The sequence below is a fragment of the Lithobates pipiens genome, unplaced genomic scaffold (genome assembly GCF_037356315.1).
Source record: "Lithobates pipiens isolate NorthernLeopardFrog02 unplaced genomic scaffold, aLitPip1_a1.2 Scaffold_16, whole genome shotgun sequence".
Taxonomy (NCBI): domain Eukaryota; kingdom Metazoa; phylum Chordata; class Amphibia; order Anura; family Ranidae; genus Lithobates; species Lithobates pipiens.
This window is the reverse complement of record NW_027507748.1, coordinates 19,777,605-19,797,160: the sequence shown is the minus strand read 5'-3', so window position 1 is coordinate 19,797,160 and position 19,556 is coordinate 19,777,605. Positions and strand designations below refer to the sequence as shown.

Genomic DNA, 19,556 nt, shown 5'->3' with positions numbered 1-19,556 from the left:
GATAGAAATAGTTATATCCCCACGGCTAGCTGACACCATCCCAGGTGGTTTGGCTGGGTTCCAAAGGGTCAACTTAATGGAATCAGGCATAATTGGGACAATATGTTGGATTATTTACATCAGTCAGAGATTGTGGTTAATAAATTCAAAGAAAAAGGATATCAAGATCAGGACCTTAGGTCTATTCAATCACAGATTATGGAGATGGATAGAAAATTACTTTTGGAGGACAAACCCAAAAAGAAATCAGACTTATATTTCATATCCTTTTTGACTAATTTTAGCCGAGATTACAAAAGTTTAGAGAAGATAGTTATGAAATACTGGCCATTACTGTTGAGAGACAGGACATTGTCAAAATTGCTGCCCAACCGCCCCCGGTTTATCTATTAACGCGCACCTAATTTAAGGAATAGACTAGCTCCTAATGTATTAAACTCTTCAAAGAAAGTCGGTACGTTCTTGGATGTAACAGGGTTTTACTATTGGAAAAAATGTAAAGCATGTAAATTGACAAGGAATAATGCTAGAAAGGTATTGAATTTTACATCATTCAGCACAGGGACTGAATACAAAATCAAAAAATTCATTACATGCAAATCGACCCATGTAACCTATCTTAGTTTTTGCCCATGTGAGCTGCAATGCGTACGACGTACTGAAAGAAATTTATGTACCCACATCAATGAACATCTAAACAATATTAAAAATGGGTTCCCAAAACATAGCCTTTCCAACCACTTCAGGACACGTCATAATAAGGACCCTAGCGTGAAATTTTTTTGGGGGATTGACAATATAGATACAGATTGAAGGGGAGGAAATATGACCCAGAAAATATCAAAAAATGAAACCAAATGGATCTATGAATTAAACACACTCATACCTGTGGGAATTAATGTAGATTTAGATCTAAATTTTATTTCTCTAATCATTACAAATCTGTGTTTGTGGAACAATATATTGTAAAAGGTAAATCCATTCTACTTGAATCAATCCTCTTTTTTTGCCACTAGATGACTGTATTGGTAAAAAGTTTTTCTTTTATAATACTCGCATACATCTGTTTCTTTTTTAACCACAAGATGCCAGTATCCATAGATAAAATATAAGATATATATATATATATATATATATATATATATATATATATATATATATATATATATTTATTTATTTTATTTTTTTTATTTTTTTTACTTTTTATAAATTAAAATTTAATTCATTTACCTGATTTAAATTTGTTTTTGTTGTCTTCTATACTTGTTGTATGATACATGCGTTTTTATTGTATATTATGCAAGGATTATACTAGATTGGATATCCTTATTTGGTAGACTTTTATAAATATGGAAGCGATGTATGAGATCACATGTGCCCTGATGACGGCAGAATGTGCTGATGAAACGCGTAGTATAGCTTGAGCATAATACGTCACTTCCGCCATTTGCAATGCAGCTGGAACGCTAACGGCGTATCCAACACATGGATGTTTAAGCTGCTATGCAAATTAGTTTTTCATTCATTTTAAACAAATTCTTTGAATGAATTTCAATATACTTCACCATGGAAGCCCTTTTTTCTTTGCTTTTTTCCTCTTATCCCTGGATACCTGTTCGGATTGAAGCTGTGGACATGACAATTTCCCCATTGGGATTTCCTATAAGCATTCATGATTACCTGTAATGGGTTTCAGGGAATCCTGATTGAATATCCATTTGGACTGGTGCTGTGGCTGTGACGATTTTCCATTGGCATTATTCACAGGTGTTTATGACTAGCTGTAGTGTGTTTCATGGGATTCTGCTATGTAGTATGTGTGACAGGTGATGGTGGTGGAATATCTACTTTTTGTTGTTCACCTAGAACAGAACATGCACAACTTTGATCGGACACTTATTAGATATTTTGCATATTTTACCCACATTTTTACACAATACACATGTGTTTGTTGACACTGGTAGAAGCACTTTTAGCATTTGCACTTTAAATCAACATTGTCTTTTTAAAGTTTTTTGCGAGAGCGTAGTTCAAATTAATTCAATTTTAATTGATTTTCTCTCAACTTATTTTAATTCATGAGCTGCTCTTATTGTTATATTATTGAATATTTGGTTTGTCATTTGCACAGGTTTGGTGGTGATTTATTACTTTCACACAAATATCTTTATGTAATGTTTGCCTCCATAGGAGGTGCACACCCGCAGCAATGGACATTTTTGACTACATGAGTAACAGACCGACTGATACACATGATGTTTTTTCATCAGCTGAGAATTTAGCACTTCAGGATTTGGATCATAATTTTAAATTGTTAAAAAATGTTATGGATAAAAAAACTCGGGCTTGGTGGGATATTGCTACACTTGAAGAATATGTTAAATACAAAATGACACCTAGACATCTACATTGGGATATCAGCCTTAATGATGGGCTTGAATATTCTGATCTAGACATACAACGGTATAATTTTTGCAATGGGAGTGCACATAAATGATCAGAACTGATTATTTATAGAATACGAGCGAAATTAGAAATAATGGAGACAAAAATTATTAAACCTAAAAAATGTATTACACCTTTTAAGGATACTGCAGAATATAAAGAAAAAGAAACAATCAGGTGCAAAAACATTTAGAAAAATTAGATAAAGACACCAAATTAAAGTGATTAAAGAAAAGTCAAATATTATAAGTAAAATAGAGTGTATAAATGGCAGGAGGAATTGGTTGAAATAGGTTTGCCTCAATCTGTGGATTATTAATCAGAAAGGTTGGAATATATTCAGCCTTCAGCCATTACCACATGTTCCACCTCGGGTTGGGGAGGATTGGGGTGACCACCTGACCCCTCCACTCGGGGTAACAGAAATAATCGGTAAGGAGTTGGGGGTAAGGGAGCGATGGCAAACTCCAGTGCCCCATCATAACCCACTCCCAATAGCAACCACTATGAAAATAACAATTGTGTGGGTTATGAAGTACCCATACAAAATAGTTTTCAGCCCCTATACCAAGATGAGGACTCTCAGAGAGACCATCAACCCTATAGGGGTTTTCAGAGGAGGGGGCATGGAGATCCACCTACAAAGGGAGGTTGAAACCCAAACAGGGGATATTCTGGTCTGAGAGGGAAATGGAGGGGAAGAGGGAGGGATGGTCCACCCAATCCACCTTGGTACAATCAATACCAGGGAATCCCATTATGGCCAGCAGGCGGCTCCACATTGGCAACAATGGGAGGCACCTATCTGGCAACAACAAGGAGCACAAAGAAACAACACAGTGGAAAGAGAGGAAGAAGGAAGAATAAAAAGAAAGAGATAGTGTGTAAAAGGGGTTTTCAATTTGAGTGATGAGGGTTCTTGATTTAGGTGTAAAGTATGCCCCTGATAGGGGACTGAATAAAATGGAGGCTTTTATTGATACAGAAAAAATTGTTAGTTGATTAAACATTAAAAGGCATTTTGCCGAAAAGCCCGTTATAGACATTCAATCCACGGAACATGAATACCAGGACAGCGAGTTGAGAAATTGATCAGTGTTTAATCCTTAAGTCATCTAATCATTTCCTGGGGACCTTTAAAAGTTTGGTTGAGCAAGACATTAGATTGATAAACACTAAAAGGGGAAATAGGAAAGGCAACATCCAAAAAGGAAAAGAGGTATTAGAAAAAAGAAAAAAAATATAGCCATTTGTCCGGCAGATAAAGGTGGGGGTATTGTGGTTTTAAAAAGAGGATTATATTAGAAAACTTAATAGGTTAGTAGGTGACACCAATACCTATAAAAAAAATATAAGAGGGCGATTGCGCTATGGATAGAGACAGTGTATTGATGGTATGGGCTGCCTCTGCCTAATATCACCACCCCGTGGATGGGAATATATTGGATGTGCAAAGAAAAACAGATCTGGCGCTATACCTTTAAAAATTAAATGCAAAATAGAAAATAGAGAAAAGAAAAAAAGAAAAAGAAAAAAATATACTTCCTTTGGTTCACCTCTAATATACTTCTATTGGTGAAAAATGTAATTAAATAAATGAATATATGTGAAGTGTAAATAAATAAATCTATCATAGAAACATGCTGATTAGTAAAATATCAATAAAAATTGTGACCGTACAAAATTATATACCAATCCTTAAAAAAAAAAGGAAAAGTGTGTGTATCTGTGCGTATACAGACCCAATATACAATCCTTATGCTAAGGTGCTTATAAAATATTAATTTCGTGACAATACAATCAGATATATCAAAAAAGTGAAAATTGTGAAAGCTACTCATAGGCAATCATTAGGTCCTCAGATATACAGGTGCAAGGAAGCACTGAATGTTTCCACAAAGTCCCAAAAGTTTATACAGATGATTTGTGCAGGAGATATGAGGTTATGTGAGTGAGGATCTTCCCAGTGTGCATGACAAAAAATTGGTAATGCCCTCACCAGATACCCTGTCCCTGCAGGGGTGGTATAGCCTCCACAGTGTGAGCCCCTGTGCCGCTATGTGGATCTCTGGGGGGTTCGTTAGTCATCCGCTGGGGGTACTCCGTTTTGGTTCTCAACAGAAAAGAAGAGTCTCCATACTGTCTATAGACAGTACTTTATTAAATAACAGGGTTGTACTCACATTTAGTACGAAATAAAAACGGCAATAACATAAACCACGTCCTATTGCTGTTACAGCTGATAGTGAATGGTGCACGTCCCGTGGCCACGCCCTACTATTTTCGTCACACCGTCATCATCTGGAGCGGCCATTTTGGAGCACCCTTCACTTTATATAGGGTGCAATACTCCACTGTGCCTGCACGGCACATAAACCGCCATCTTTATCATGGGAGTATCAGAAGTATAGCCCGTGGGGGAAAAAAATGTGTGGAGCACTGCATCCTACATATATAAATACCGGCGCCGTCAGCATACAAAAACAATTCCACCAGCGGTACATAAACATTCTCATTGTCAAATATATCTCTGCTGGCGGCGCTGGGTATTGTTATTACACTTATATCAGCTTATTAGCAACCCCCGTGAACAAAATAAGTATAAGTAAGTAATGATAAGGTAAGTAATACCAAAGAATAAATAAAGTGAAATAAAATGAAAAAAAAAAAAAATGTGTAATAATGAATTTAAAATGATGTAACAAAAATGAGAAAAATGTGAAAAAATTGAAAAATATAATAAAAAAAATAAAAAATATATTTTAATAAAAAATATATAGCTATAATTTGATAAAAAATAAATAAACATTACGGGAAAATTAGACTAAAATGCAAAAATACAGCAAAAGATAAGAAATTAAATTAATTGTAGTGAAAAGTGCAACTAGCTTATCCGGTGAAAACCCAGATAAATAGAAGACCCAGACAAATAAAAAATATAGGGAGGACGGGATTACATTAAAAATGCCAGTGGAAAAATAAATAAAAGTAAAATAAAACAAGAATAGAAATAAAAAACACCTTTTAATGAGACAGATGGAGGTGTGGAGTGTTCATATGAGTAAACACCCTCTGGTATAAGACCTGTGTGTCAAACCTAAAATGATTGAAAAAAGTTTTAAAAGTTTAAAATTTGTTTAATAGAGTTTATTAGAAAAATGATCCAATATAGAAGACCACCTAGATTGTATACCCAAATGACAATAGGAATCTTAAGCCAAGTTTAGGACCCCTCATCTGTTGGATTCCGAATGGTACTAAGATGTAGGACTATCCCCTCACTATTTAACCTCACATCTCCTGCACAAATCATCTGTATAAACTTTTGGGACTTTGTGGAAACTTTCAGTGCTTCCTTGCACCTGTATATCTGAGGACCTAATGATTGCCTATGAGTTGCTTTCACAATTTGCACTTTTTTGATTTATCTTATTGTATTGTCACAAATTAATATTTTATAAGCACCTTAGCGTAAGGATTGTATATTGGGTATGTATACACACAGATACACACACTTTTCCTTTTTTTTTGTGTGTGTGTGTTTTTTAAGGATTGGTATATAATTTTGCACGGACATAATTTTTATTGATATTTTACTAATCAACATGTTTCTATGATAGATTTATTTATTTACACTTCACATATATTCATTTATTTAATTAAATTTTGTCACCAATTTAAATTTTTTCACCAATAGAAGTATATTAGAGTTGAACCAACAGAAGTATATTTTTTTCTTTTTCTTTTTTTCTTTTCTCTATTTTCTATTTTGCATTCAATATTTAAAGGTATAGTGCCAGATCTATTTTTCTTTGCACTGCCAAATTACCGTGCCACTTTTTGCGATTTGGCACTGCGTTGCTTTAACTGACAATTGTGCGGTCATGCAACGTGGCTCCCAAACAAAATTTACGTCCTTTTTTCCCAACAAATAGAGCTTTCTTTTTTTTAACTTTTTGCTATATAAGATGTTTTTCCTCATGTTAGGCCGATACGTATTCTTCTACATATTTTTGGTAAAAAAAATTGCAATAAGCGATTATTGATTGGTTTGCGCAAAAGTTATAGCGTTTACAAAATAGGAGATAGTTTTATGGCATTTTTATTAATATTTTTATTTTACTAGTAATGGCAGTGATCAGCGATTTTTCTTGTGACTGCGACATTATGGCAGACACATCAGACATTTTTGATACATTTTTGGGACCATTGTCATTTATACAGCAATCAGTGCTGTACAAATGCAGATTCCTGTGTAAATAACACTAGCAGTAAAGGGGTTAACCAGGGGATGGCAGTGTAGGGGTTAAGTGTTCCTAGGGGTGTGTTACTATGTTACTAACTGTGGTGGGCTGGGATTTGTGTTAGTGAACACTGATCTCTGCTCCAATCACATGGTGCAGAGATCAGTGTCACTTGTTGCTAGGTAGAACGGGGAGATGCTGTTTACAATGGCGCCTCCCCGTTCAGCCTCCCCTTGAGACGATCGCGGGTATCCCCGCGGCGATCGAGTCCGCAGGACCCACGACCAGACTCACGGGGGTCCCGACCGTCACACGAGCGCGCCGCCAGCGGTGTGCACGCGATGGCAGGGCAGCATATAGAAATGGACGTACCTGTATGCTAATATGCCTGCCCGTGCCATTCTGCCAACGTACATTGTCGTGCGCCGGTCGGGAAGTGGTTAACTGACAATTGCACGCTCCTGCGATGTACTACCCAAATTAAATGTATGACCTTTTCCCGCCACATATAGAGCTTTTATTGGTGGCATTAGATCACCGTTGGATTTTGCATTTTTTGTTATTGAAAAAAGATTGAAAAATATATATATAAAAAAAATGTTGTTGTGGTGGCTGGACATAACCAGCTTGCGGACCCGCCACCATATGTGGAGGGGTCCAAATCCACAAGTGGTTAATGCTTTGCAAAAGAAACAAGAAAGGAAATTTACACCATACACAGTTCACACAAGAGCCTAATTATAAAGGTGGACTAGACACCTAGATTATTAATATTTACTTGGCACAATCCCAATCCTGTCTTTTATATTTTATTATGCACCAGTTGCAACGACCACTATTGTATTCCCTAGGGTCTTTGCTAAAAAAAAAACATATATAATGTTTTGGAGTTCTATGTAATTTTCTAGCAAATAAATGATGATTTTTACATGTAGGAGAGAAATGTCAGAATTGTCCTGGGTTCTCCAGAACGCCTGATGGTGCTTCCTGCATGTTGGGCCTCTGTATGTGGCCACGCTGTGTAAAAGTCTCACACATGTGGTATCGCCATACTTGGGAGTAATAGCAGAATGTGTTTTGGGGTGTAATTTGTGGTATGCATACGCTGTGTGTGAGAAATAAACTGATAATATGACAATTTTGTGAAAAAAAAGGAAAAAAAATCTTGATTTTGCAAAGAATTGTGGGAAAAAATGACAACTTCAAAAAACTCATCATGCCTCTTACTAAATACCTTGGAATGTCTTCTTTCCAAAAAGGGGTCATTTGGTTTTTTTTTGTACTTTTCTGGCATGTTAGGGTCTCAAGAATTTAAATAGGCCGTCAGTACTTCAGGTGTGATCAAGTTTCAGATATTGGCACCATAGCTTGTGGACTCTATAACTTTCACAAAGACCAAATAATATCCACCAATTTGTACTTATTTTTACCAAAGATATGTGGTGGTATAAATTTTGGCCAAAATTTATGGAGAAAAATGACTAATCTGCTAAATTTTATAACAGAAACAAAGAAAAATTAATTTTTTTACAGAATTGTCAGTCTTTTTTCTTTTATAGCACAAAAAATAAAAAAAAAACAGCGGTGATTAAATACCACCAAAAGAAAGCTCTATTTGTGTGAAAAAAAGACAAAAATTTCATATAGGTCCAGTGTTGCATGACTGAGTAATTGTCATTCAAAATGTGAGAGCACCGAAAGCTGAAAATTGGTCTGGTTATTAAGGGTGTTTAAGTGCCCAGTGGTCAAGTGGTTAAAAGGACCTTTGTGGACCTAGTAGCTAGTGATTTGCAGACTGTTCCGGCTCCAAACACCAAACTGTCCCTCAGTCCCTACACTGATAAAAGACAGCTGCAGAATCGGTCAGCACAATGACTTTATTATTATTTTTTTTACTGGTTTTATAATTGTATGGTTTTATTATTTATTTTACTGGTTTCATAATTTTTTTACTGGTTTATTGTGTTTTTACTGGTTTTATTGTTTTTTTTACTAGTTTTTTTTTTTTACTGGTTTGATTATTTATTGTGACATCCATAACAGCCAAATACCCATAATCCCCCCCCTTACTAAAAAATAGGTCCTGTCCTCAGGGGTCAGAACAAAAAATGGGGGCAGATTGTGCCATAATAATTAAAAAGAAAATATATAACCAGGGCCTTGGGAAGTGAAATAGTGAAAAAATAAATGTATGTGAATCGCAGCAGCCACTCAAAATATGTTGTCTCCACTTTTTGCACAAAACATGTACTGATAAGTAGTGATGAGGGGTGCTATATATTAATATATTAATATATTGTATTAATATTAATATATTAATACAAAAAATGCTAATGCCAGTGTCACCAATAAAAACAATAACATATAATCAAAGTGCTTAATAATGGGAACACTTCTCCATTTTTATTAATCACACTTAATAAGCACTTTGATTATAATTTGGAGAAGTGTCATAATTGTTGTAAGTTGTTTATTGTTTTTGTTTATTATCCCGTATTGATAACTCGGAGGGCAAAAGGAAAGTAACAAACAACAGAATGTATGTGGCATTCCATATATTAAAATTTTATTTAGTCATAGTATAAAATGCAAAAACTATAATGCAACTTTGCACAGTATAAATTATCAAGAACAAGAGTTTGTACAACAAAGGGGAGATTGGCGCCAGGCCTATAAAAAAATAGCCATATCCGGCATCAGAACTTTTACAGCAAAACATTGACAGTCTTTGTAAACAAGGAAGATGTTCTGTCACAGAGGGAAAGAAAAATCTTGTGTTCCTACTAATCAGGAACACAGATGTCTCTCTTCCTCTAGTCTAGTGAATCCATCCCCCACACAGTTAGAAATCACTCCCTAGGGGACACACTTAACCACTTGATCGCCTCCTAGTGTTAACCACCTTCCCTGCCAGTGTCATTTATACATTGATCAGTGCATTTTTTTTTTTTTTTTTTTTTAGCACTGATCATTGTATTGGAGTCACTGGTCCCCAAAAAGTGTCACTCAGTGTCCGATTTGTCAGCTGCAAAGTCGCGGTCCCGCTAAAAATCGCTGCCATTACTAGTAAAAAAAATAAAATAAAAAGGATAATGACATAAATCTATCCCATAGTTTGTAGATGCTATTATAATTTTGCGCAAACCAATCAATATACGCTTATTGGGATTATTTTTTTAAACAAAATTGTAGCAGAATATATATTGGTCTAAATTTATGAAGAACTGTGATTTTTTTTATTGGATATGTTTTATAGCAGAATGTAAAAAGTATATATTTTTTCAAAATAATTGCTCGTTTTTTTGTTTATAGTGCAACAAATAAAAACAGCAGAGGTGATCAGATACCACCAAAAGAAATCTCTATTTGTGGGAAAAAAAAGGACTTAAATTTTATTTGGGTACAGCGTTGCACAACTGCGCAGTTGTCAGTTAAAGAGAAGCAGTGCCGAATCGCAAAAAATGGCCTGGTCATTAAGGGGCTGAAGTGGTTAAACTTCCGAGGCTGAAGTGGTTAAGCAACTCACAGGATAACTGTACAAATACAGCTCATCTACCCTCCGCTATCCAGGCGTCCGAGCAGCACAACTCAAGCTAGGATGGAAGGGGGGAAGGAGCTGCCCAAAGGGCTGCACAGTGCCCACCCCCTCTCTTCTCTGCTCTCATAGGGATACTGCAGGTCAGGGAGGGCTGTGCGCTCCGCCAGGGAGAAGTGCTGTCATTTGTATACAGATAAATGTGGAAAAAGAAGCCCAAAGGCTAACGCTGTGCTGGAAAAAAGGTTTTTGTGCTATATGTGAAATATAGTGTATCATAAGACAACCTCTGGATATGACGTTGAGCACGTGACCTCAACATCTTTGGTGGACCATGGCGAGGCCTGTTCTGAGGGGAACCTGTCCTGTTATACCGCTGTATGATCTTGGCCACTGTACTGCAGCTCAGTTTCAGGGTCTTGGCAATCTCATTATAGCCTAGGCCATCTTTATGTAGAGCAACAATTCTTTTTTTTTTAGATCCTCAGAGAGTTCTTTGCCATGAGGTGCCATGTTGAACTTCCAGTGACCAGTATGAGAGAGTGAGAGCGATAACACCAAATTTAACACACCTGCTTCCCATTCACACCTGAGACATTGTAATACTAAGGAGTCACATGACACCGTGGAGGGAAAATGGCTAATTGGGCCCAATTTGAACATTTTCTCTTAGGGGTGTACTCATTTTTGTTGCCAGCGGTTTAGACATTAATGGCTGTATGTTGAGTTATTTTAAAGGGGACAGCAAATTTTCACTGTTATACAAGCTGTGCACTCACTGCTTTACATTGTAGACAAGTGTCATGTCTTCAGTGTTGTCACATGAAAAGATAGAAGAAAATATTTACAAAAATTTGAGGGGTGGAGTCACTTTTGTGAGATACTGTAGATATATACAAAGTACGTGCAGCACTAATAAAATAACAGCATGACAAAATTTACAAATTTTCAAGTGAAAGATCCTTCAAAGAATGTGCATCCAACTCCACACCCAAGTGAGTAAGTAGCCTGCTTACCAGCTATCCGTGACTACCAAAATAGTAGACTCACCCAGCACAGGGAAATTGGTCTCCCTAAGACCCTTAAAGATATCTGGAACCACAGCTAGGATGATGCCACTGTACAAGGCCATGCCTCTTCATAGGTAGGTTTAGTCCTCAGCACATCATGCAGTAGATTGACTTGTGTTCTATCAATCAAGAAGCAGGAGGTGGGCACTAGGGATGAGCTTTATGTTCATCGAAAAACGAACATTATGGGCCGAGAGCATAGTGCATTGCTGTATGATGATTGGCACCTATGGCCAATCATGGCTCAGAAGGACTAAGTCCATGCCCCACACTATATAAGGCTGCCTGCTTGTCGGCCCCGTGTAGTGTGTTGTTGGCATGGACAGAGAGATAGTGTCATTTAGATTGAGCTATATATATATATATATATATATATATATATATATATATATATATATATACACATATACACTGCATCCAATGTAGCCAAGCCTATATCTCACTGCAGGCCATTCCTGGTGTAATTTTTGTAATATACTTCAGGCGGTGTACACAGTACCGTGCACCCATAGTGAAATTGCTACTACTTTTCTGGTGGTGTACATAATACAGTACACCCATAGTTGTTATTACACTTCTGTTGGTGTACACAGTACCGTGCACCCCTAGTGCAGTTGCTACTACTTTTCTGGTGGTGTACACAATACATACAGTGCACCCACAGTTGTTATTATACTTCTGTTGGTGTACACAGTACCGTGCACCCATAATGCAGTTGCTACTACTTTTCTGGTGGTGTACACAGTACACAATACATACAGTGCACCCATAGTTGCTATTAGACTTCTAGTGGTGAACACAATACCGTGCACCCCTAGTGCAGGTGCTACTACTTTTCTCAGTTGCTACTACTTTTCTGGTGGTATACACAGTATACAATACATACAGTGCACCCATAGTTGCTATTAGACTTCTGGTGGCGTACACAATACCTTGCACCCATAGTGCAGTTGCTACTACTTTTCTGGTGGTGTACACAGTACATAATACAGCGTAGTGTGGTTTTGCTAAACAAAATTTACGGCATGTCCAGAAGGCCACCAAGGAGAAGCAGACACTCACAGGCCACTAAAAGAGGGCAAGCAGGCTCTGTGTCTACAGTCAACAGTGCTGGTCGTGGACATGGTGCATCCTTGGCACGTGGCCGTGAGGCACGCTTGTCCTTTTTTTCTGCAGCTGGCCATGTTATTGAGCCACAACATGCAGAAGAGTTTGGTGGAATGGATAACAAAGCCGTCCTCATCCTCCTCATCCTCTGTCACCCAAGCTTAGAGTAGTTTGCCTGCCAATGCAGTTACCAAAGTGGCCTATTCCATCGGCTCCATGTCAACAGTCACTCCTTCCCTAGCCCCACCATCATGCACAGAGGTGTCCCCTGAACTAATCGACCACAGTGTTGGGTACATACTGCAGGAGGATGAGCAGTGATTTGAAGGCTCCGATGATGGTACCCAGGTTGAGGAAGGGAGTAATCTGAGCCTAGAGAGAGAGAGATCCCAAGAAGGACAAGAAACTGGCAGTCATGTTCCCCCAGCTCCAGCATACTTCCAAGTTTGCTCCAGTGATGAAGAGGGAGGGGATGATGAGGTCTCTGTCTCTACTTGGGTGCCTTATATAAGAGAGGAGGAGGCACATCTCAAATGAGGCAGGATGCCCTCCGGGGGGCGGCTTAACGGCAGCCACCCTATTGCATCCCACCACAGAGCTCCGCAGGTGCAGGGCGCTGCTGACTCCCCGCATATTTTGAAAAGTTCTTTGGTGTGCGCCTTTTTTGACATGTGTGCAGCAGATCGCACCATTGCTGTTTGCAACATATGTCTGAAGCATATCAAGCATGGCCAAAACAGCAGCCGCTTGAGCACCACTTGCTTGACCAGACATACAGTGCCTTGCGAAAGTATTCGGCCCCCTTGAACTTTTCAACCTTTTGCCACATTTCAGGCTTCAAACATAAAGATATAAAATTTAAATTTTTTGTGAAGAATCACCAACAAGTGGGACACAATTGTGAAGTGGAATGAAATCTATTGGATTTTTGAAACTTTTTTAACTAATAAAAAAATGAAAAGTGGGGCATGCAAAATTATTCGCCCCCCTTGCGTTAATACTTTGTAGAGCCACCTTTTGCTGCGATTACAGCTGCAAGTCGCTTGGGGTATTTCTCTATCAATTTTGCACATCGAGAGACTGAAATTCTTGCCTATTCTTCCTGGCAAAACAGCTCAAGCTCAGTGAGGTTGGATGGAGAGCGTTTGTGAACAGCAGTTTTCAGCTCTTTCCACAGATTGGATTCAGGTCTGGGCTTTGACTTGGCCATTCTAACACCTGGATACGTTTATTTGTGAACCATTCCTTTGTAGATTTTGCTGTATGTTTGGGATCATTGTCTTGTTGGAAGATAAATCTCCGTCCCAGTTTCAGGTCTTTTGCAGACTCCAACAGGTTTTCATCCAGAATGGTCCTGTATTTGGCTGCATCCATCTTCCCCTCAATTTTAACCATCTTCCCTGTCCCTGCTGAAGAAAAGCAGGCCAAAACCATGATGCTGCCACCACCATGCTTGACAGTGGGGATGGTGTGTTGAGGGTGATGAGCTGTGTTGCTTTTACGCCAAACATATCGTTTTGCATTGTGGGCAAAAAGTTCGATTTTGGTTTCATCTGACCAGAGCACCTTCCTCCACATGTTTGGTGTGTCTCCCAGGTGGCTTGTGGCAAACTTTAGACGAGACTTTTTATGGATATCTTTGATAAATGGCTTTCTTCTTGCCACTCTTCCATAAAGGCCAGTTTTTTGCAGTGTACGACTGATTGTTGTCCTATGGACAGACTCTCCCACCTTAGCTGTAGTTCTCTGCAGTTCATCCAGAATGATCATGGGCCTCTTGGCTCAGTCTTCTCCTTGTCTGAGCTGAAAGTTTAGAGGGACGGCCAGGTCTTGGTAGATTTGCAGTGGTCTGATACTCCTTCCATTTCAAAATGATCGCTTGCACAGTGCTCCTTGGGATGTTTAAAGCTTGGGAAATCTTTTTGTATCCAAATCCGGCTTTAAACTTCTCCACAACAGTATTACGGACCTGCCTGGTGTGTTCCTTGGTCTTCATAATGCTCTCTGCGCTTTCAACAGAACCCTGAGACTATCACAGAGCAAGTGCATTTATACAGAGACTTGATTACACACAGGGGGATTCTATTTATCACCATCAGTCATTTAGGACAACATTGGATCATTCAGAGATCCTCGCTGAACTTCTGGAGTGAGTTTGCTGCACTGAAAGTAAAGGGGCCGAATAATTTTGCACGCACCACTTTTCAGTTTTTTATTTGCTAAAAAAGTTTAAAATATCCAATAGATTTCGTTCCACTTCACAATTGTGTCCCACTTGTTGGTGATTCTTCACAAAAAATTAAAATTTTATATCTTTAGGTTTGAAGCCTGAAATGTGGCAAAAGGTTGAAAAGTTCAAGGGGTCCGAATACTTTCGCAAGGCACTGTATGACGACCTCCCATGCAGTCCGTTGGTAACAGCACTTAAAAGACCCACACCAAAGAACAAAGCGGACCTCTCCTTGCACCTCATGAGCTGGAATCTCCAACCCCACTATACCTTCAGTCCTCTCAGAAACCTGCACTGAGAGGAATGAAGGTATAGAAATTGGTGTCCCAAGAACTTGCGGCCAATTTGCTAGCGGTACACCAACATCCGATTTTAGCAGGCAAATTTCTCTACCCCAGTTGCTAAACCATCGAAAGAAATTTGGTCCCAGCCATCCACATGCTCAGCGTCTGAATGCTAGCTTGGCCAAATTGCTAGCACTGAAACTGCTGCCTTTTCAGCTGGTAGACTCTGCCCCCTTTCATGAATTTGTGGAATGTGCGGTACCTCAGTGGCAGGTTCCAATGACATTTATTTTCACGGAAGGTCATTCCGACTCTCTACCAGCATGTGGAAGGCAAAGTCTTGGCCTTTTTGGACAGGGTAGTCAGCAGTAAGGTGCATATTACCGCTGACTCATGGTCCAGCAGGCATGGACAGGGAAGTTACCTTTCTTTCATGGCGCACTGGGTAACTCTGCTGGCAGCTGGGAAAGACGCAGGACAGGATTCAGTATTGTTGGAGCTTGTTCTGCCACCATGCCTCCAATTCCTCTATGGTCTCTTCCTCTGCAGATTTGTCCTCTGAACCAGCGGTACTCCATAGGCGTTCAAGGGGCTACGCAAGCACTCAGGCAAAAAGATGACATGTGGTGCTTGAGTTGGTCTGCTTAAGGGACAGGAGCCACACTGGAGCAGAGATTCTGTCAGCTCTGCAGGAGCAGGCTCAGAGGTGGTTGACGCCATACCAGCTTCAGCCAGGAATGGTTGAATTCGACAATGGTACCAACCTCCTCTCCGCCCTCCGACAGGGACACTTGGCCAATGTTCCCTGTGTGGCTCACGTCCTGAATTTGGTGGTGCAGCAGTTCTTGAGCAGATACCCGGGCTTACAGGATCTCCTGAGACAGGCCAGGAAAGTCTGTGGGCATTTCATATAATGCCAGTGCTTGACTGGCTGACCTTCAAAGGGAATGCAACCTGCCCAAGAACCACCTCATTTGTGACATGCCCACCAGGTGGAACTCAACGTTGGCAATGCTGCAGCGGCTGCACACACAGCAGAGGCCCATCAATTTGTACCTGTGTGAGTATGGCACCAGGCCAGGGTCAGAGGAGCTTGGCTTTTTTTTACCATGCCAGTGGCTACTGATCAATGATGCATGCACTGTCCTGTCACCATTTGAGGAGGCCACGAGGATGGTGAGCAGTGACAGTGTATGCATCAGTGATACTATCCCTCTTGTCTTCCTGTTGGAGCACACGCTTCATGGAATAATGGACAGGGCACTTGAAGCAGAACAGCTGGAGGAAGAGGAGGACTTCCTTAACCCTCAAGGCCCCCTTTATCCAGATAGTATTCCTGCGGGCACACAGATCACACAGGAAGTAGAAGAAGAAGAGGAGGAGGAGGATTGTGTCAGCATGGAGGTGGAGGATAACATTCAGCATCAGCAGAAGTCTTCAAGGGATCATATTCAGTCCCCAGAAAGCCATGGAGTTGTACGTGGCTGGGAGGAGGTGGTTGAGGATCATGTGATCCTTAGTGACCCAGAGGACTCAGGATCTAATGCCATTGCAAACTTACACTGCATGGCCTCCCTGATCCTGCAAAGCCTGCGAAAAGACCCTAGGATTTGTGGTATCAAGGAGAGGGATCATTACTGGCTGGCAACCCTTCTTGATCCCCGTTACTAGGGTAGGGTTGGAGAACTTATCCAATCTTCGCAGGGGGTGCAGAGGATGAAACATCTTTGGGAGGCCTTGCAGAAAGGTTTGTGCAATGTGTTTCCAGAGCCTGGGAGGTTATAACTTCCTGGTGCTGGACAACGTGTTGCTGAGGCTTTGTTCAGTTATAGAAAGAGCGGTGGAGAAGGTGGCCGACTGACCGATGCCTTCAGACAATTCTTCAGTTCTCAGCGCCAAGGTCTGATCAGTTCCAGCAACCATAGCCAGCGTCTGAATTACATGGTGCAGGAATATCTAGCGGCAAGATCAGACTTGGAGACCTTTCCAACAGAACATCCACTGGGTTACTGGGTCTTGAGGATGGACCACTGGTCAGAGCTTGCTCAATATACAATTGAGCTACTGGCCTGTCCTGCATCCAGCATTCTTTCCTAATGCACATTCAGTGCTGCTGGAGGCTTTGTAACCGATCAACAGAGTGCGCCTGTCCACAGACTCTGTTGATCGTCTCACATTCATAAAAATGAATCAGTCTTGGATCACCAGCTACCAAGCACCTGATGCTGATGTAACCGATTGATTATTCTATGGGTGTGGGAATCCTTTGAAGACTGGATAGGCTGAGTGACTATCCTATTCCTCCTCAATCTTCATGATGATAGCTTTTAAGAATATTCTTGGTTCAGGGCACCACCACCACTGCCTAAGGCCCAATTTTTCTGCCCCTGTTTAACAGGGGCGTGTAATTACAATTTTTGATCAAATATTTAACAGCAGGGTTCTTTCCTGCGCTCAACAAGAGTATCTGTGAGGGGTTGCAGTGTTCTGGTACAACCAACACCTAGGGCCCAATTTTCCACAGAGTGTATGGGGCAGGCCGTGTAGTATATACAGGCAGTCCCCTATTTTCAAACAGCCGACTTACTGTACAAACAACTCCTACTTAAAAAATCGAGGGAGACAACACGAAGTGAGAGGAAATCTACCCCTAGGAAGGGAAATTCTCTCCTGTAAGTGTTAATATGGGAAAAAGGTGTCTCCACTGATGCTTTATCACCAATTCTTGTTTCCCTAATAACCCCAAATTTTCAAAATCCAATTCTTATTGGGACAGAAAGTGGGCACAGACAGCAAAACAAATGTTACAGAGGTGATAACCCTTCCCTATATTATCCAAAAAGCTTAAAAATAGATTTTTTGTCTGGTGCTACACTTAAAAAAATTACCTGTTCCAAATTATTACAAACAGATTCAACTTAAGAACAAACTTACAGTCCCTATCTTGTTTGTAACCGGGGATTGCCTGTATACTGCTGTTCAGAGTATATAGTGCCTGGGGGCCCCACGCCTTTTTTTTATTTGGGTGCGGGCTTCCCCTTAATATCCATACCAGGGGGGGTACGGTACCCATGCTGTTTTTCTCAATGATTTTCATCTATATTGCCAGGACCCGACAATACATTACAGCCGTAAGCAGTTTTAAATGACTTTTATTCCTTTAGAAATGTCATTTTGTGCAGGGACTGTTCTAAGCACAGAAGCACACCCCACTTTACAGGCATACTATAGACACCCCCCAGGTATGAAATTTAAAGGAAATTTTTAATTGTTATTGTTTCACTTGAAGCATTATTAAAATCACTGCACCCGAAAAAAACGTCAGTTTTTAAAACTTTTTTTGCATTGATACATGTCCCCTGGGGCAAGACCCGGGTCCCCAAACACTTTTTATGACAATCACTTGCATATTAGCATTTAAAATGAGCACTTTTGATTTTTCATGTTTGTGTTCCATAGACTTTAACGGTGTTGGCACAAATTTTTTGCCTGTTCGCATGTTCTGCCGCAAACCAAACCGGGGGGGTGTTTGGCTCATCCCTAGTGGACACAGGCACATTCTCCCAAAGTTGTCGCTCAAGAGCAGCTAGCAGGCAGCTAAGACTATTGTTTTAGTAGTCACAGATAGCTGGTAAGCAGGCTACTTACTTATTTACTTGGGTGTGGAGTTGGATGCATATTCTTGAAGGATCTTTCATGATTCTTTGCAATTTGCCACCGATATCTCACATGGATGGCTGTTTGTTTTATTCTTTATTCATGGACTGAAATTTTCACTGGGACTCTGCTTTCATTTTCTTCTTTTATATATTTTTTCACTTGAAAATTTTGTCATGCTGTTATTTTATTAGCGCTGTACTTACTTTGTATATATCTGTATATAGATAAGCTGTACTTCTTTGCATGGAAGTGACCGCAGTGAGCAGTGGGTAAGCAGCCCATTCCTGCTGAAAAAAAGCCCTGCTAATAACATACATTTCACAGTTATATTTGGTTATATGCATTCAGCTTTAAATAATTTTCCAACTATTTCCAATCATCACTGTGTAAGGCATGCAAGATCCAGATGTCCTCCATTTTTCTCTAATCTCTGGATCTGCTATGGATCTGTTGTAAGGAATGGTCTCAGTGTCCTTGTATGTTATGGGCTCAGCTCCACTTTACACGGCATTGTAGAACTGTCCTTTATGCCATTTGGAGTCACCTTCTTACTGCTCCTCATTGTCCTCCTGAAAAGGATCTGAGAATATAAAACCCAGAATAACAGGTCAGATGACAGCACAAAATATCCTCACACATCACACAGGATTTATAGCTGTGACACCTCATCCCTTCACTGACTGTCCCCAGTCATATAATTAGGGTTTCCACCTTTTCTTAAAGCCAAACCTGAACACTTTAGAGGTCTAGGACACCTTTGGATGCCCCAAGGAGAATAGTTGCAGTGAACAGTGGGTGTGGCCAAATTGATCTTTCTGCCATCATTGCCCTGCCCCCTAGTGATTCAGAATTTGTCCCCCCAGACAGAAACAGATGTGTGTAACTGTCTTGGGTAATTGGGGAGCCATAGCCTGGCCTTAATGATGTGTCCAGGTTTCAGTCTGCCTGAAAACCAGAAACACAATTCAAAACCTGGACTGT

At 40.0% G+C, this 19,556-nt stretch overlaps 1 protein-coding gene across 1 annotated transcript in view; it reads right to left on the bottom strand.

Annotated features, from left to right (window-relative positions):
* Positions 1 to 19,123: 19,123 nt before the first annotated feature.
* LOC143981515 (uncharacterized) overlaps positions 19,124 to 19,556 on the bottom strand; it is a 163,107-nt gene continuing 162,674 nt past the window's right edge. The window contains exon 5 of the mRNA XM_077479383.1: positions 19,124 to 19,155. Within this exon, the coding sequence (XP_077335509.1) occupies positions 19,124 to 19,155 (32 nt within the window). The remainder of the gene's footprint in view (positions 19,156 to 19,556) is intronic.